The 17,944-nt window shown below is 55.8% G+C and overlaps 1 protein-coding gene across 4 annotated transcripts in view; it reads left to right on the forward strand.

Moving 5' to 3' along the window:
- ABCG1 (ATP binding cassette subfamily G member 1) overlaps positions 1 to 17,944 on the forward strand; it is an 84,436-nt gene that overhangs the window by 43,577 nt on the left and 22,915 nt on the right. For all 4 annotated transcript variants that reach the window (XM_058296280.2, XM_058296281.2, XM_058296282.1 and 1 more), the window contains exons 3-5: positions 7,467 to 7,584; positions 9,275 to 9,407; positions 14,764 to 14,814. In XM_058296280.2, the coding sequence (XP_058152263.1) occupies positions 7,467 to 7,584; positions 9,275 to 9,407; positions 14,764 to 14,814 (302 nt within the window). The remainder of the gene's footprint in view (positions 1 to 7,466; positions 7,585 to 9,274; positions 9,408 to 14,763; positions 14,815 to 17,944) is intronic.

Consider the following 17,944-nt stretch of genomic DNA (forward strand, 5'->3'; position numbering starts at 1 on the left):
GCTGGATAGGACCGCCTTTTTTTTTTAAGATTTATTTTTTATTTATTTCTCTCCCCTTCCTCCCTCCCTCCCCCAGTTGTCTGCTCTCTCTGTGCATTCACTGTGTGTTCTGTGTCCGCTTGGATTCTTGTCAGCAGCACTGGGAATGTGTCTCTTTTTGTTGCGTTGTCTTGCTGCATCAGCTCTCAGTGTATGTGGTGCCACTCCTGGGCAGGCTGCACTTTTTACACGCGGGGCGGCTCTCCTTGCATGTGGGGCTCCCATACGTGGGTGACACCCTGCGTGGCATGGCACTCCCTGCGCACATCAGCACTGCTCATGGGCCAGCTCCACACGGGTCAGGAGGCCCAGGGTTTGAACCCTGGACCTCCCATGTGGTAGGTGGATGCTCTATCTGTTGAGCCAAATCTGCTTCCCAAGTCAGCCTTTGGATGGCTGTAGTTTTTGCATCCTGAGACATTGGCCTTAATTTTCACCAGTGGAGTAGGAATGACCGACAACATTTCTGTCCATGGCAAAGAAAATGCAGGTGATGGAGGGCCGCCAATGGATGTGGGACATGGCACAACGCACTGGCGTTTGGGGAATCCTGCTGGCAGAACTAGGACATGCCCCGCTCTAGAATTCTGTGAACTTGTGCAAAATTTTACCATTTGTTTTTAAAATTTGGAGACACATCCGAGAATAGGCAATGATGTGTGTTATCCAGCTTTTTAGAACTGGCTCGGGGCTCTTCTGCCGCTTCTTAGTTGCTGTTGTCTAGAAACAATTGAAAAACATCTATGTGATGTGAAAGACTGCTTGGAACTGCGGGAAGAATTCCCACCCAGCTCTGGGCAGCGGTCATGCTGGGTCTGTTCTGCCAGAAGCATGCCAGGAGCCTTGCCTTCCCGGGGAGCCCCTTGCCCCGGCGTTGGCGCAAACCTGCGTGTGAATCTCAACTCCCACTTGGTTGTCTGGCAAAAGAAACTTGAGCCCCGTGTCTCCAATCTGGTGCCTCTGGCGCTGGCAGGGGCTGGAGAGTAAGTGCTTCTTTTAGAAGCATCTGCCCCCAGCCTCTCCCGGGCTTTGGCGCAGGCTGGAATTACTGGGGGGGCTGGCCCCGATGCCTAGCCTTCCCCCCCTGCCATGCGTCTCAGGACTGGTAAGGGCAGGCAGAGTGGGCTCTCCCCCCCCGTTACACCGGGCCTCCTCCCTCTGGGTGCTCAAAGGAGAGGAAAGGAGAAGAGGAGAGAGAGAGGTCAAAGGGGAAGACGTGGAGGGGAACGGCGGCCCCCAGGCTCGAGGGGCTCCCGGGCAGCTTGGCTGCTGGCGCCTGGATGTGTGATGTTTGCAGTTTGCTTTGCTCTCTCTGCTGTCCTGCTGGCTTGGGTGGTGACGCATTCCGTGCTTGCGGCAGCCCCAAGGCAGCGAATGTCACCATCCCCTGGGCATGTCCGTCTAGCATCAGCAAAGCCCCATCAGTGGGCCAAGGGGCCGGAAGACAGAGGGCGGGCTGACCTGGACAAAGGTCTCTCCCTAAAGCTGGTGACACGGGTCTGGGGACACCTGGAGCAGGTGCTTACCTCAACCCTGCCTCCTGTGGGGGTTAGGGAGCCAGCCGCCGAGACTTCCTGGGACCTGGCCCACGTCACATAGCTCGCCGGTGGCCCAGGTGGGCCCGGACTCCTCTCGGGGGGTCCCGAGGTGCTGAGAGGGCTGCTGGCCACCCCGTGATGTCACGAACCGTGTAAACCCCGGAGGTGGCTGTGAATTGCACGTCCTGCCTTCCCGGGGTTTCCTCCAGACAATTTTGTCCACGTTCTTTTGCAGTTGGAAAGATTTTTTAGAAAGCTCACCCAGATATCTAAAAGCATGTTATTTGCAGGGAGGAGAGCAGTGCAAGGGCTCGCAGCATCGACATGGGGGTGACTGACAGCTGGGGTGGCCCCAAGGACCCAAGCCCCCCAGCCACCCCCCAGCTGCCCGCGTTGGAGATGGCAGTGGAAGGAAGCAGGGCTCGCTCATTTCCCCCTCAGTCCCTGCGCACCCACCCCAGCAGGAAAATATCCGTGTGCAGGGAGAATAGGACATTCCAGAACCTAGAAAAGCATCGATCATAGGCGAAGCGCCCCATCTCAGGCCCCCTCCCTCCCTTCTCCTGCCCTCCCTCATCTTCCCACCTGGAATCCCTAGCAATGTCTTTATGGGGTGCGTGGCCCACCCCCACGCAGCCAGCGCCAGGTGGGCCGTCGAGTCAGGGTACCAGATGCGTGCTCGCCAAGGGGGCGCTTCTCAAGGGGGTCTCGGCTCTCCTGGGGTCAGGCGTGATGGCAGTAATTCGGTTTTTGTATCGAAGATGAACCACACGGCTATTCAGTGCGGGGAGCGGAGCTACCGAAGTTCTGTCATCGTCTTCGAGGGGGACTGTCTTGTTGAGAAAATGGAAAGGCTCAACCTCGGGAGCCCCAGAGCTGGTGGGCACCGGGGAATTGCAGGGTGGCCGTGGCATGGGGGACCCAGCGGGATGGAGGGGCTTCGACTGGCTCTTCTCGCCCGTCCTTTTTAAGGCGTGAGCTCCTCGCAGATGCTGGGGGCTTGTTTGCGACAAGACACAGCTCTCAGCCCTTCGACTTAGGAGGGCAATAATTAGGTGTCAGTCTTTTGGGGCTACCAGAATGTGGTGGCACCGCCCGAGGGGCTCGAAACAACAGGAATTGCTGGGTCGCAGTTCTGGAGCTGGATGTCCCAAGGCGAGGTGCGGGCAGGCCCAGCTCCTCCTGAAACCTGGGGGGCTCCTTCCTGCCTCTCCCAGCTTCCGGCGGTGGCAGGTGCCCTTGGCGTTCCTTGGCGTGGCTTGGCCTCCAGCTGCAGTGGCATGCCCCCGTCTATCTCTGCCCCAGTGTCCCTCTCCTTAGGACAGGGGCTCTTAACCAGGGGTCCATGAGCTTAAATTGGAAATCAAAAAACCATTATTCTTGTGGGGACGTGTTGGTGCGGGTGTGTTATGTTTATTAAATGATACACAGTAGAGTGTGGACTTAGCAAGGGGTCTGTGGCTTTCACCTGCCTGGCAAAGGGACAGTGGAACAAAGAAGGCTAAAACCCCTGCCATAGAAGGACGCCAGGCATGGCCTATCCCAATCCTGTTTGACCTCATCTTAATCACATCGGCAAAGACCCTCTTTCCAAGTAGGGCGCAGGGGTGAGCACTTGGACGTGGCTTTTGGGGGATGCAATTTGACCCCTGCACCTGGTTACCTTAGAAAGCCCCCGCTTGACTGAACAGAGCGAGGATTGCCGCTGCCCCTGCGACCGTGAGCTCTGCTAATGGGGCACTCCTTTCCTCCCCGCCATTTATCAGCAATTACTTTTATGGCGCCCTTGGCCACTGGGGTCAGAACCCTGAGCCGGGCGTGTGGCACCTGACCTTTGTACAGCCATGAAATGAGGCGCTGGCCTTCCGAGGGGACCCCCTACGCCTCGCCACGCGCAGGCGGTCAGACGGCTCGCCCTGGCTGGTGCACCTGGGACACAAAGCGTGACGATCGACCCGCCAGGGAGGGCTGCAGAAACGCCAGCCCCTCTCAAAACCGCACCTTGTTAAATGAAACCGGAGTGCCGGGATCCCGCGCTGGGCCTCCAGGGGCTGCTGCTTACCTGCGGCAGGTGAGCAGGGCGGGGTAACGGCTCCCCGGCTCCCCACCGCACCTGAGTGGACCCCCTTTGTGGCCTGGGGGAGGGAGTGCGTTTTCCCTGCGCCGGCTGCAGAAAGCGTCCCTGGGGGTCCCAGTGGATGCAGTGGGATGCACCCCTTCCGAAGAACGAGGTGGAGCTGGCCCCGAACTGCAGAAGAACTTCCGGCGCCCCAGCAAGATTTTTCTTTTAGTTGAAGATGTCTCGTGAAATGAAAATGAAATTGATGACTGAGGGGCTGAGTGCCGGGCTCTGTGAACGGGCAGGGGTTTCGGAGCCACAGCCACACTCGTCCTGCCCTTGGCCTTTGGGCGGGGGGAGGGCTGGGAAGGCTGCTGACACAGGCCAGTCCGGTGGGCTGTGGATGGAGCCTGGCCTGAACCCACGGGCTCCACGCCGGCGTGGCCCATCCCCGGGCGCAAGAGCCGCCTTGGGAGTCAGTCCTGGCTGCGCGTCTGACCGCTGTGTGGCTGTGGGCAGCTCAGCAACCGTCTCTGACTCTCATTGCTCGCCTGCAAAATATGGAGAAGAGCCCAGCATGCACCAGCTGTGAGCGAAGCTGGCCCGTGCCCCCCTGGATCCAGCCCCCTAGCCCTGATTCCGGGGCTTCCACCCTGCAGAAGGCGGGCCTGGCTCTCACGTCCACTCAATGAGAAAAAACTGCCCCGTCCACCCCAAGGTTGTGGTTCCGCTGCTCTGATTCCCCTGGAGGTGATGAAGGATGTCATTTCTCCTTGTCAAGGGCTGTAGCTTGGATAAGAAGTGTAAACAGCCGGTGCAATGATAGTTTAAATAGGAACTGTAAACAGGGTACAGTGTAGCCGGGGAGTGTAAACAGTTGGAGCTTCTCCATGGAACCAGCTCATCCCAGCAGCTGCTGCCCGGCAGGGGTGTGGCCCGTCCTGGGCAGGCTGGGAGCCACAGGGCGGGCAGCTGGGCAGGGTTCTTGGGGGGCCAGTTCCCATCACAGCGGCTCCTTGACTTTTCCCAGGAAAAGGGGGTTATCTTGATCCCCAGAGGGCGCGCGTTGCCCGCTGCGGTGGGCGGCGGGGGCAGGGTCCTCCAGGGCTGGCCGTGCTCTGCTGTTTCAGGGCGCACCCTACCCCAGCACGAGCTCATGTGAGCTCAGCAATTCCACCTGTAACACCCCGTTTCCACTAAGGCCATGTTCACGGGACCAGGGCTGGGACATGCCCCGTGGGACCCTGTCGGCTGCCACAGCCCCCGGTGCAGCCCCCCGTTTCCTAGGAGCAGAGCCCCTGGCACACACCCCCTGTTCCGCTCCCTGAGCCTGCCCGAGTCGGCGTCAGGGTGCTGCGCAGCCGCTCAGGGGGCCACCGGCTGGCCCCGGGATTCACGGTCAGCCCACACGCCCGACGGCCAGACCGCCGTGCCCACCCACCCCGCCTTGCCCCTTGGAAGGGCCGCATGCGCCCCTGGCCCCACACCCTCATTCTGGCCTGGGTGCGCTTCCTCCAGCCCCTGCTGTTACCTGGTGCCCCCAGGTGGACCCCGGCACCCAAGGGGCCAGCCTCGGGTACTGTCAAGTGGAGACAAGGACCGATGGGCTCTCCTGGGCATCGAGGGAAGGGCTTTCTAGAGCCCGAGGCTTGGGCAGTCCATGGCCCGGGGTCGTCTCGGGGACCTTTTGCACCCACGGGCAGCTTCTGGGTGACCGGAGGGAGCAGCGTGGAGAGGGGACGGCTGAAGAAGGGCCTGCTCGGGAGTAACCCCCGCTCCAAAGCCGGTCCGCAGGAGGCCGGTGGTGACAGGCCACTGGGGCTCGGCTGCCCCCGATGAGCTCGTGCAGCTCCCCAGGCGGCCGCGTGCGCCAGGCGCCCGGCCCGCAGCCGCAGAGCTCCGTCAGGATGGGGGAGCCCGCCCTGCTTGGGCGGCGCTGCCAGGAACCGGCTCTGCCGCCCCAGAGCCCGGCGTCCGCCTGTCCGCTGAGGGGCAGGAATGGCGGAGGACATGAAGTTGGGGTTCCCGCCCTCCCCCCACACGGCCCCCTGGCTGCCGCGCGTTTGCGCCCCTCTTGTCTCTGACGTCCTCATGGCAGGAATCTGGCTCCTGCCCCGCGCTGGGGCTCCCGCTGGGCTGCCGGGCTCAGCGCTCCCTGGGGGGCTGTGGCCCCTAATGAGCCAGGCTCACAGGGCGCAGCTTCCTGCCCGCTGCTTCCGCTTCGCTCTGCCTCGCTTAAACGAGGCCCTGGGGACACCCCGTCCAAATCCAGGTGGCACCTGGTGACGGTTTCGAATGCCTGGGTGTCCTACCTACGACAGGTGGGAGGACTGCAGGGGGTCCCAGGCTGAGCTCCGTTTACAGAGTGGGCTCTGGGGCAGGGGGGCCAGCCTGTGATTGGGGAGACGTCTGAGAGGAGCCGCAGTATCCTTGTGCCAAGATCTGTTTCGCATGAATCCCGATCAGCTTGCGGTACTTGCTCCTCTGATACCATGCCGAGATGCACCTCTGCGTCAGGAGACGACCTGGGAATCCAGTTTTCTCTAATTTCTTATTTTTTTTAAAAGATTTATTTTATTTATTTCTCTCCCCTTCCTTGCCCCATGCCCCCCCTCCCCAGCTGTCTGCTCTCTCTGTCCATTCGCTGTGTGTTCTTATGTGTCCACTTGTATTCTTGTCAGTGGTACCCAGAATCTGTGTCTCTTTTTTGTTGCATCATCTTGCTGCGTCAGCTCTCTATGTGTGCAGTGCCACTCCTGGGCAGGCTGTGCTTTTCTTCCTCGGGTGGCTGTCCTTACGGGGTGCACTCCTTGCGTGTGGGGCTGCCCTACATGAGAGACATTTCTTGCGTACATCAGCACTGCGCGTGGGCCAGCTCACCACACGGGTCAGGAGGCTCTGGGTTTGAACCCTGGACCTCCCGTGTGGTAGACGGATGCTCTATCCATTGAGCCAAATCCACTTCCCTCTAATTTATTCCTTATGGCATATTTAAACAGTTTGCTTGGGGAGAAGCTGAAGGTGGTTTTGCTTGGGAGGCTTCCCCTTTTACAGCGCTCTCAGGGGGGGCACTGGGCAGAAAGCCTAAGGCAATTGGATGCGGTGGGAGCACGACAGACTTTTTTTTGTCTTTATTTATTTTTTTAATGTTACATTAAAAAAATATGAGGTCCCCATATACCCCCACCCCCCTCCCCCCACTCCTCCCCCCATAACCACAACCTCCTCCATCATCATGAGACATTCATTGCATTTGGTGAATGCATCTCTGAGCACTGCTGCACCTCATGGTCAATGGTCCACACCATAGCCCACACTCTCCCACGTTCCACCCAGTGGTCCATGGGAGGACATACAATGTCCGATAACTACGGCAGACTTTTTGAATGGCTCATCAGCCGCAAGGTGCGCTGGCCGCTGTAAGATGGCAGTGGGGGGGGAGGGTTAGGGCCGCTCACCCTGGCTGTGGGGGCTGCACAGGCCATCGCCCTCTGGACGCCCATTCCTCCTCCTCCAATGGGAACAGGAGGATCCTTCTCCAGCCAGTAGCACAGGGGAGAGCATTTTGGAAATGTCCCCGCATTGCATGTGACCTGGTAGCCATCACCAGCATCGTAACCAGGGAAACGCAGTTAGGGAAACAGGCATGAGAAGGACACGGGGTCCATCGTCCTGCCTAGGACACGGCATTTTAGAAGACGGTGTGAAAAATGCCTCTTTTCTCGGTTCTGGGTTCGAGTGCTCCCGTGGGCTTGCGTACGCCACGGCGCTGGGTTGAACAAAATGGATCCTGTGCCGGTTAGAAATTCACGCGGTCTGCTTCTTTCTAGGCTACAAGACCCTTCTGAAAGGAATCTCAGGGAAATTCAACAGCGGCGAGCTGGTGGCCATCATGGGCCCCTCTGGGGCTGGGAAGTCCACCCTCATGAACATCCTGGCTGGGTACAGGTGAGCAGGCCGGCCCGGGGCAGGGGACCCTCCCCCAGCTGGCGGCCCGGGGCGGCTGGCCAGCGGAGCTGCTGCGGTCCATCGCCCGCGGATGTGCTTCTATCCTAAAGAACATTTGGTTACTGGGAGGGTCACAGAGCACAAAGCAGAGGATGGCACCAGTGTCCAAAGGCCACACCTGCTGCTTGCTGCACGATGGCACTCGGGGAGAGAGGCCTCCGGGCAGGGGGCACGGCGGTGGCGTGCTGCCCGAGCTCAGCCTCTGCCCGGCCTTGTGGCAGGGACGGGAATAAGCCGGAAGGTCAGGGTCAGAGAGGGGACGGCGGGAGAGCCCCGAGAGGACAAGCCCGAGTGAAGGTCAAAGAACGGCAGGCGTCTTCAGCAGAGACGGGGGACCGCGTGCGTCTTTGGAAGGCGCCATCCCCCATCTCAGGCCCTCGTGTCACTCGTTTGTCCATGATCACAACCCCGAATCTTCAGACATGTTTTAAAAAATGCCCCTTTAGGCCAACTCTTCGCAGTTACCGTGGGTTCCATTCGTTAACTCTAGCCCGTGGTAACAATAACAGAAGGTCATTTGCTGAAAAGCGTGGCAAACCTCTCACATTTCCTTAGGACTTTTACCCCTCTATTAGCAATTACTGATTGTTTCCAGTGCTAGACATTAGCATCTTTTAACAGCCTTGCTTAGGAAAGCCCATCCTGCTGTGCTCACCGCTGGAGGTTAAAGGCCTGTTTCCAACACCTGGGGTCACTGGGGGTGGGGCCCTAGAGGGTCGAGGGTTTCCCTGGGCAGCAGCGGGTGTCACGGGGTGCCCTACGTGGTGAGCTCGCTGGCTGGAGCTGCAGAGCCTCCTGACACAACCAGGCCCCCCCACCGCATCCCCACGTGCCACCGGCTTGTTCCTGGAGGAAAGAAGGGGCCACCCGAAGGTCCTCCTTCCCAGCCTCGGGCACCGGGATGCAGTTCCATTGGCCGCCCTGGAGTCTGCACGGCTTCTGCCGTCCACGGCGTCGAGGACGTGGGGATGCTCAGCTGGCACCCACCCCTCCCGGGGCCAAGTGACCACACGCTGGAGTATCAGGCAGGAAGGGCATGCACTAGGCATGGACTGAATGTGAGCCACGCCCCTTCCGTCTCCCACACTGTGCGCTGTGCTTGGAGAGGACAACTTCCCTGGTGGGGAAGGGTGGTCCGCTTGGGGGAGCTGGTCCGGAGAAGAGCCATCTTCTCCCCGAGTCCCCGAGCCTGGGGGCCAGACCGGGGTCCCTTCCCAGATGAGAGCCTGGGGTCAGGCTCCTAAGGCAGGCCGCACCTCTAGCCTTTGGGGCGTCTACTCTAGCCCCAGCAGCCCACAGGATAGCTCAGAGGCTGCACCTGGCAATCCCCAGCCAAGCCGGGGGTGACGTCGGGGTCCACCTGCTGCCCGTACGGGATGTCCATGACATCTTGGCTTAGCTGACCAAGAAAGCGCGGCTGTCCCTCTGGCTGTAAACACGCCGGAGCCGGGAGACCCCCCCGGCCTGGACGCCTTCTCCATGTAATTTCTTCTCCTCCTTCCTGCTGCTCCTCTGGTGACTGGGTGCTCTGAGCAGCTGCTTCCGGCTTGCACTCCCTCCCCGTGCCTTGGGGGGGCACCGTGGGAGGGGCGGGCAGGGGCTCAAGGCTTCTCCTCTCTCGGCCCCGCAGGGAGACCGGCATGAAGGGGGCGGTGCTCGTCAACGGCCTGCCGCGGGACCTGCGCTGCTTCCGGAAGGTGTCCTGCTACATCATGCAGGACGACATGCTGCTGCCGCACCTCACCGTGCACGAGGCCATGATGGTGAGACCCGCCGCCCTCCCCTCTCCCCGCCAAGGCCCACCCGCACGGCCGCAGGCCCCTCCCTCCAGCAGAGGCCCCATGCCTCGCCCCGGCCCTGCGGCCCACAGGGTCCTCGAGAGGCCAAGGTGTGGCCACGCTGCTTCCGCGCAGCTGTCCACGGTCCTACGCCCACGTGGGCCCCGCCAGTCTACCCTTGAGTCGTTCTGCGCCTTTTTTTAATAAGTAATTTTATTTTTAAGATGTGTTTATCTATTTTTCATTTATTTCTCTACCCCCCCTCCCATTGTCTGCTCTCTGTGTCCATTCGCTGTGTGTTCTTCTGTGACCACTTCTATCTTTATCAGCAGCACCAGGAATCTGTGTTTCTTTCTGTTGCATCATCTTGCTGTGTCAGCTTTCCATGGTGAGGCACCATTCCTGGGCAGGCTGCACTTCCTTTCGCGCTGGGCGGCTCTCCTTACAGGGTGCACTCCTTGAGTGTGGGGCTCCCCTACGCGGGGAGACACCCCTGCGTGGCAGGGCACTCCTTGCGCGCATCAGCACTGCACATGGGCCAGCTCCACATGGGTCAAGGAGGCCGGGGTTTGAACCGCAGACCTCCCATGTGGTAGGTGGACGCCCTATCCACTGGGCCAAGTCCGCTTCCCTCACTCTGTGCCTTGAGGTGTAAGTTCCAGCCGCCCTGCGTCTATATAGAGAGAAATCTGTCAGGAGGAAAGGCTTGTGGGAATGCGGGAGCTGGCGAGTCCGAATTCGTAGGCCAGCCTGGAAGCTGGAAATTCTGGTAAGAGTGATGTTGAATTCTTGCTGAGTTCCTGAGGCTGGAAGCTCAGGAAGGAGTGGAGGGCATAGCAGGCAAAATTCCTTCTGACCCCTGAACCTTCGGTTCTTGCTGTTAGGACCTCCATGTGCTTGGATGACACCCACCCACGTTTGGAGGGAAACTCCTTTTCTTGAGGGCGGCTGGTTGTAGCTGCTCATCCCAACAACTAAACACCTCCACATGGCAACCGGGCCAGGGTTGGACAAAATACCTGGACACACCGTCCCACTGCACTGACACACAAGTGAATAGTGCCAGTGCTTGACCTTGGTCTGGCGATGCTTCCCCCCCAGCCACATCAGAGTGTGGCAGCTGTATGGGATTTCATCCCGAGGGCAGCGCCAAGGGATTTTTAGCTCAGCAAAACAAAGCAGGTTCATTTTTCAGATACAGGATCTGTCCCCTAACCTGCTTTGTGGGTAAACAGAAAGAGAGGGCTCCACAGGCTTGCTCTCATTCACCTTCCCTGAGTACTGAATGTTCTACAAGGAAAGGGGGGCCTCTTCCCAAGCTCACCTCCCCCAGCAGACACGGGAGCTGGGCAGCCTCATTGTCGCTCAGCCACCGAGTGACCGTGACACTGGGCAGCTGGGGATGTACAAGAGTTTGCACATGAGCAAAGCAGCCCCTTGGGACATTTTTCCTTTTCCCTAATGTTCGTGGTCCTCTGTATTTAGTAAATATGCCCTGTTGAGTCCTGAGCTGCAGCTTCACCTGCTTGCTTGTTTCAGGAGCTTGGCTTCTACTTCCAGCTTAGTCGTGACTTTCCTTGGCAGATAAAATCAGTGATAAAATCACCTCCATCCTCCCCAACCTGTCACCAGGCTCTACCCTATGAAATACTTTTTTTTTTTAAATTTTTATTTTGAAATCATTTCAAACTTACAGGAGAGTTGCAAAATTAATACAAATTTCACACAGAGAACTCCAATATACCCTCACCCATCCTCAGATGCCCAGATGCACCAATTTTAACATTTTGCCACTTTTGCCATGATATTTTATCGTTCTATCTGTATCTATCTATCTATCTATCTATCTATCTATCTATCTATCTATCTATCTATCTCATCATCTATTTTCTGTATCTTCTGACCATTAGAGAGCCGAGGTTGCATATTTCATACTCCTTGAATACACAATACTTCCATCTACATTTTCTATGAATAAGGTTATTCACTTATATAGTCACCTTAAAGTTATCGAGCTCAAGAAGTTTAACATTGTTATAAAGCTAACAGTCTATATTCCAATCTTTTTTTTATCCTAATAATGTCCTTTTGAGGCTTTTCTCTTCCATTCTTAGATCTCATCTAATATCTTATATTGCATTTAATTGTCATTATCTCTTTGGTTTCTTTCCTTTTTAAATTGTGGAAACATACATACAACATAAATCTTTGCATCCAAATCCCTCCCAAGCATACACTTCAGTGGGATTATTCACATTCAAAATATTACAGTACACATACCACAAGGCATTATTAGAATGTTCCTTTCACATTAAACAGAAGCTCTATACTCATCTTGCATTAATTCCCATTCTGCCCCTGGTAACGTGTACTCTACTTTTTGTCTCGATGAGTTTTCGAGTCTACATTTTTGCTGATATTTTCTTTGTGATTAACACAGAGTTTAAATTTAACATTTTAAATCTATAACAATTTAATTTGCTTTGATACCAACTTAGAAACTTCAACTGTATGCATAAGCTATGTTCCTAAGCCCCTCTGTCCCTCCACCTTTATGTAGTTCTTGCCACAAACTACATATTTAAACATTATAACTCTAAAACTATTGATTTATCATTATATTTTCTATGTTTGCATTTAAGATCCTGTAGGAGTAACAAATAGAGCTAGAAATTTAAAAAATGAAATAGTACTGATATTTATATTTACCCATATCATTTTTTTTTTATTCTTGGTGGAGATCTTTATTTCTTTGTGTGGCTTCAGTCAGTTGTCCAGGGGCCTTTCCTCTCAACCTGCAGAACTCCCTTTAGCATCTCTCATAGGGCTGGTCTAGGGTGATGAACTCCCTCAGCTTTTGTTTGTCCAGGAATGTCTTAGTGCCCACTTCATTTTTGAAAGACACCTTGGAAGATATGGAGTTATTGGTTGGTACATTTTTGCCTTCAGCACGTTAAATGTCATCCCACTGCCTCCTTACCTCCATGGTTTCCAATGAGAAATCAGCACTTAATCTTACTGAGACTTCCTTGTTATGTGACACTTTTCTTCTCTCTTGAAGCTTTCATAATTCTCTATCATTGGCATTTGGCATTTTGATTATGATATGATGTGGGCCATTTGGGTTTATCCTGTTTCAAGTTTGTTGCATGTCCTGGATGTGTATATTCATGTCTTTTGTTAAATTTGTGAAGTTTCAGGCGTTCTTTTAATATTTTCTCTTTCTTCTCCTTCTGGGGCTCCCACAATGTATGTACATGGTATGGCGTCACACAGGTTCCTCAGGCTCTGTTCACTTCTCTTCATTCTTTCCTCTTTCTGCACCTCAAACTGGACTTTTACTCTTGTGTTACCCTCAAGTTCACCGATTCTTCCTTCTGTCAGCTCCAGTCTGCTGTTGAATCCTTCTAGGAAATTTTAAATTTCTATTACTGTGGTCTTCAGCTCTGTTTGGTTCCTTTACATACTTTCCATTTCTGTATTGATATTCTAATATTCTCTTTGTGTTCATCTGTCATTTCCATATTTCCTTTAGTTCTTTGTCCATGTTTTCCTTTAGCTCTCTGAGTATGTTTTGGAGCATTATTTAAAAGTCTCTGGTATGTCCCAGGTCTGGTCCTCTTCATTGATGGTTTCTAATGCTTTAATCTTCTTCTTTACTTGGGCCATCACTTCCTACTTCTTTGCATACTTTGTAATATTTTGTTGAGACCTGGGACATACTGATATTTTAATGTATTATTGCTAGAATTTAGACTCTGAGATAGCTGTTCCTTACAATTGTATCCAGCTGGGATTATGATAGAGCTTTCCTTGAGTACCAGAAACTAACAAAAAAGGAAAAAGAAATCCCCTTTCCTAGCCTTTGCAGATGGGCCTGTGCAAGTGCTCTCCTTTAGCTCATCCATACAAGGAGTTTAGAGGACAGCTCCAGGCCAAAGCTAGGGGCCTCCTGATCCTTTCCGTGCATGCATCTTGTCTCATACGTGCACATGCAGCCATCACAATTCCCCCATTACACAGTCTGAATGGCCCTTCTTCCCTAGGAAACAGTTTCCTTGTGGTCCCGGGCACTGCCTTGTATTTTCCGCAACCAGCAGTCCCTTGCCGTGGGCAGCATGACTAGACTGCTTTCCCACAACCTTCTGTAGGAGAGCTGGGTGAGCCACCTTCCACACACAAGACAAGTTTTGGGACTGTGGGTCCCTCAGCCACCACCAGACACTGGGCTAGACGTACATGGGCCAGCGTGTGCATGGGAGTACCTGGGTTCCCTCAGTCCAGGACCAGGGATGCACAGTGGGAGTGCAGGCTGGCTCTGCGCCCACCAGTGAGCGAGTGGAGCAGGGGCCACCAGGGCACCACGGGGTCCTACCACTGCTAAGCTGGTCTTTTTCTTGACTCGGTGCTCGCCTTGTTTCTGCAGTACTTTAACTGGTTTTTGGAGATTTGAGAGAGGTGCTTCTACCGGTTCTTGCTGGTTGCTCCAAGCTTTGTTGGAGGGACGGATCCCTAAAGCATCTCTCTCCACGATCTTGATCATGGCCTGAAGTGCATTTATTTTTAAGATGAAATGAACTTAGCTCTCAATTTTGAGTATTTCATGATCCCTTGCAATAAAACCTTTACCTTGAGGCTCTGATACCTTTTACTTTTCAAGGTGCTGTCACACACGTAGGGATAATTTTGGCTGCCAATCACTGAACCCGCAGGCATCAGGCACAGTGGCCTCTGAGCCTCACAACCTCTAGAGAAGTGAGATCCGCAGGAGGCAGAGATGCCTTGTTTGCCGAAGCCACGGAAGTCTGCAGTAGAGCAGGACCAAGCTCTATACAGGGCAAGCGGATCCCACTCTGTGGTTTTATCCTGCGGGGTCAGGGGTCCAGTGGTGTGCTGGAAACCAGATACCCACCCCCCAAGAAAGTTGCCCCATAGGAAACATTTGCCAATTTCTAAGATGTAAACATTCCACCGTGCATGGTTTCAAAGCTGGCCTGAAGAATTTCTGCATACACACCAGCCCAGGCAGGTCAGGCCTCTGCTACCTGGGGTTTCCCTATCTCTGAATTGTCCATGTCCACCTTCGCCAGTGGACACAGTGGAGAATTCTCCTGAGATACAGGAAGTGTCCATCACCTTCACTGCTCTCCTACCGTCAAGGGAAGGGAAGCGGGGAGCCAAGTGGGGTTTTTCTGTCATCCAGGTGACTCAGAAAGTTGCTGGGGCTCGGGGACCGGGGTGTGGCCACGCCGGGGCCCCTAAGAGAGCTTTGCACTACCGCTGCAGCAGCCCCAGGCCACACCTGTCCATTCCGCCTCTCACTGCTGCCCTGTCCCTGCAGGTATCCGCACATCTGAAGCTTCAGGAGAAGGATGAAGGCAGAAGGGAGATGGTGAGTGGGGCTCTGGGACCACAGATGGTCCGCAAAGTGCGTGCGATTCGTTTGGAAAACGTGGGGCAGCTTCTTCCGTTGGTGGTGGAGGGTGGTCGATTTGCCTTCCCGCAGCCTCCCGCAGCTTGCTGTGTGTGAGTCGTGCTGGCATCCCAGTGTGCCGTGACCTGCGGTGGCCATGGCCCATGGATGCTCTGCTGACAGTCCCGGCTTGGACACTCAGACCCAGGAGCCACGGCGCAAAAGCGAGGGTAGAGCAGGACCGCTGGCTTAAAGCTTTGCTGGTCAGAGAGACCAAGGTCAGATTAGATCCACCGCCCCGCTCCTTTCTGTGTTTAATGCGCTTGATATTAAATTGTTATATTATGAAATACCAATAATGACGGTGATTAGTCATTCATTTAAAAATAACCATGTTCCACCCACACATGCTCATGAGAAGAGACTCGGTTTTTCCATGTTATTAACCGACCTTCCAAAAAATAAACACGATTCCACGGTGATTGGAGCCTCCTAATCCTTTCCACGGCTTTTTACGATTCCCTAAACCCCCCGGGAGCGGGAAAGGGGGTGCCGGTAAGCAGACCCAGGGGGAGCCCCAGAAAGCCCCATTTTGCCAGGAGGTGCTCAGTTTTATCTTTACGCATTGTCTAAAGGAAACTTGCTTCCTTGCCCCTCTTAGGCTAGCATTTGGATTTTCAGTGTAAGAATAGCGCTTGGCGAAATCCCACTTAACGTGTGGTCATTCTTGTCGTTTACTGCCCTGAGAGGGTGGCAGTGCTGTCAACTGAGACATCGGGCTCGAGGGCCGGCTCCAGTGGCATCGCTTGCCGCTGCCTGTTTGATGTGACATGGAATGACTCATAGGGTGCAGCGTGGTAGGCTGAAGGCCGTTAACCGCGATTCTGCTTATGATGCTGTACCCTCTCCTGTCACACATAGTAGTCAATATTAAGTGACTCTAGGCGCGTTAGTGTGAAAATCCTCTCCCTCCCCGTTCTCCTCGCCTCTTCACTGCACCCTTCGAAACTTGTATGATCCAGCCCTGGGCTCTAAGAGGCAGAGCTAGAAAGGACCCGACGCATGGGAGAAGCTAAACAGCTCACGTTGCTCCAGAAGACGTTGCACCCGGAGCTCCTTGACGCTGAGATGGGAAAGAGTAAGGGGGATTAATGGGACGCAAAACCAAGAGGTGGCAACCGTGGGTCCATGAGCTCCTGCCCCTTTCTGGAGGCGGGCGGGCTGGCCTTGTGACTTTGTTGCACAGTTGAGAGCAGACTGTCCCCCGAATTGACGCTGTCCCCTGAACAGGGCACCTCCGACACGTACAGATGGGGCCCCCGCCCCTCCCCGCAGCCCCGGCTTACGGAAGAGGAGTTCAGACGACAGGCCAAAGCCTTGGCAGTGGGCACGTGGTGGACGAGAGGGGAGGCCAAAGCTCCGTGTCAGCATCCAACCCAGGGAGAACCCCGGGTCTCCGCGAGCCCGAGGACAAGCCCAAAGCCGAATGGTGTGGCCCGCGCGCCAGCGAGGGGAGGTGGGAACAAGGGGAGGCGGGGTGAGGGGAGCCGTCCTTCCGTCTTTCTCAGGTCAGCCTCCGCCACCTGCACCGCCCATGACTCCACTGGCGCTTGCCTGAGAGGGGAAAGGAAGTTTCCTTTAGACGATGCATGAAGCTAAACTGACCTCAAGAGGGGAGGGAAGCTGTCGGCTGCAGGGCCAGGAGGGGGACTGGGAGCTCCGGGGACCCCACCCTCCAGCCGCCCGGCGACGGGCTTTCCACGAGATACCTCCGTGGACCGTGGGGCCTGCAGTGCTCTGGGTTTACTCCAGCAGGTCTACCAGGTCCCACGAACCAGTCAGTGGCCTCAAAAATACAAACAGGATTCGGAGGCTCCAGGAGGCACTGCAGACGTAGCAGCTGATCCCTGGCTCAGAGAATCAGGGGCTGGGGGCTCTCCCATTGGGTGAGGGGCTGGCAAGAGGGAGGGAGCTCTCAGAACCAAAGCAAAGCACGAAGGGTGGGGTGAAGCCTGCGTAGGAATCACACAGTGTGGGGTGAGCAGACGAGGGGGTCGGAGGGGCTTGTTAACACAGAGAGGGTCTCCTTGATCCTATCGTCATGTGGACCACAGCTCCCAGCGTCCGCCCCTTGAACCCCAGCCTCCCGAGCCCACTCTAGAACCCCGGGCAGCTGCCACCTGCGCCCTGGGCGTCTGTCTGTAACATGGGGGTATAAGATGAGGCCCCGCCTGCCTTTTGGGGCAGGGTGAGGAGTGAATTCACTGATGCGCTTGAAGGCCTGGAGCTTGTTAGAACAGATGCCACCGTAAGTAGCTGTGGTGTGATTTCACATAGCGCTAGCCTACATCCATCAGCCTTTCCAAAGGGAAGCTGGGAAAAGCAGCTTCTGTTGAAGGGCTGGCCGGCAAGGGAGCTCTTCCCAGGAGACTTACGGTGGGAGGGACACAGCAAGCCGGGCTCTTGAGCGCCTGCGTCGGCTCGGTGCCTCTTCAGAGTCCAGCCTCCAGCCGCTCACCTGGATAAGCTGGCGAGGGTCTTGGGTGTGGGCCGGGGGGCAAGGAGAGCAGCTGCCTGCTCGAGGAGAAGGGGAGTGAGACAGATTCAATCGTGTCCTCCCAAAGGCCACGTTCAAGCCCTGCTCGCAGTCCACGAATGGATCCCATTTGGAAGCAGGAGCTTTGAAGATGTGACGGGTTACGATGAGGCCACACTGGCAGAGCACGTCCTGATCCAGTATGCCTGGTGTCCTCGTAAGAAGAGGGAATTTGGACACCGAGTAGATAGCCGCAGGATGGAGGCAGGGATGAGTTACGGCACACGCCAAGACGTGCTGAAGATCGCCAGCCACCGTCAGAGCTCCATGGGCTTCTGAGGAGCAGGGCTCTGCCAAGCCTTGACTCGGGACCTCTGGCCTCCTGAGAGACCGGAGATTTCTGCCGTGCTGAGCCAGTTTGTGGGGCTTTGCTACGGCAGCCCCAGGAAGCTCAGACGGGAGGCAGGTGACGTCCATGGCGGGCAGCCCAGCCCGGGAGGAGCCACAGTGGGGCCGCCCGAGAAGCAGACGTGAGGAGAGCCGGGTGCTGTTCTCAGCATCACTCAAGAATGG

This window comes from Dasypus novemcinctus, chromosome 4 (assembly GCF_030445035.2).
Source record: "Dasypus novemcinctus isolate mDasNov1 chromosome 4, mDasNov1.1.hap2, whole genome shotgun sequence".
Taxonomy (NCBI): Eukaryota; Metazoa; Chordata; class Mammalia; order Cingulata; family Dasypodidae; genus Dasypus; species Dasypus novemcinctus.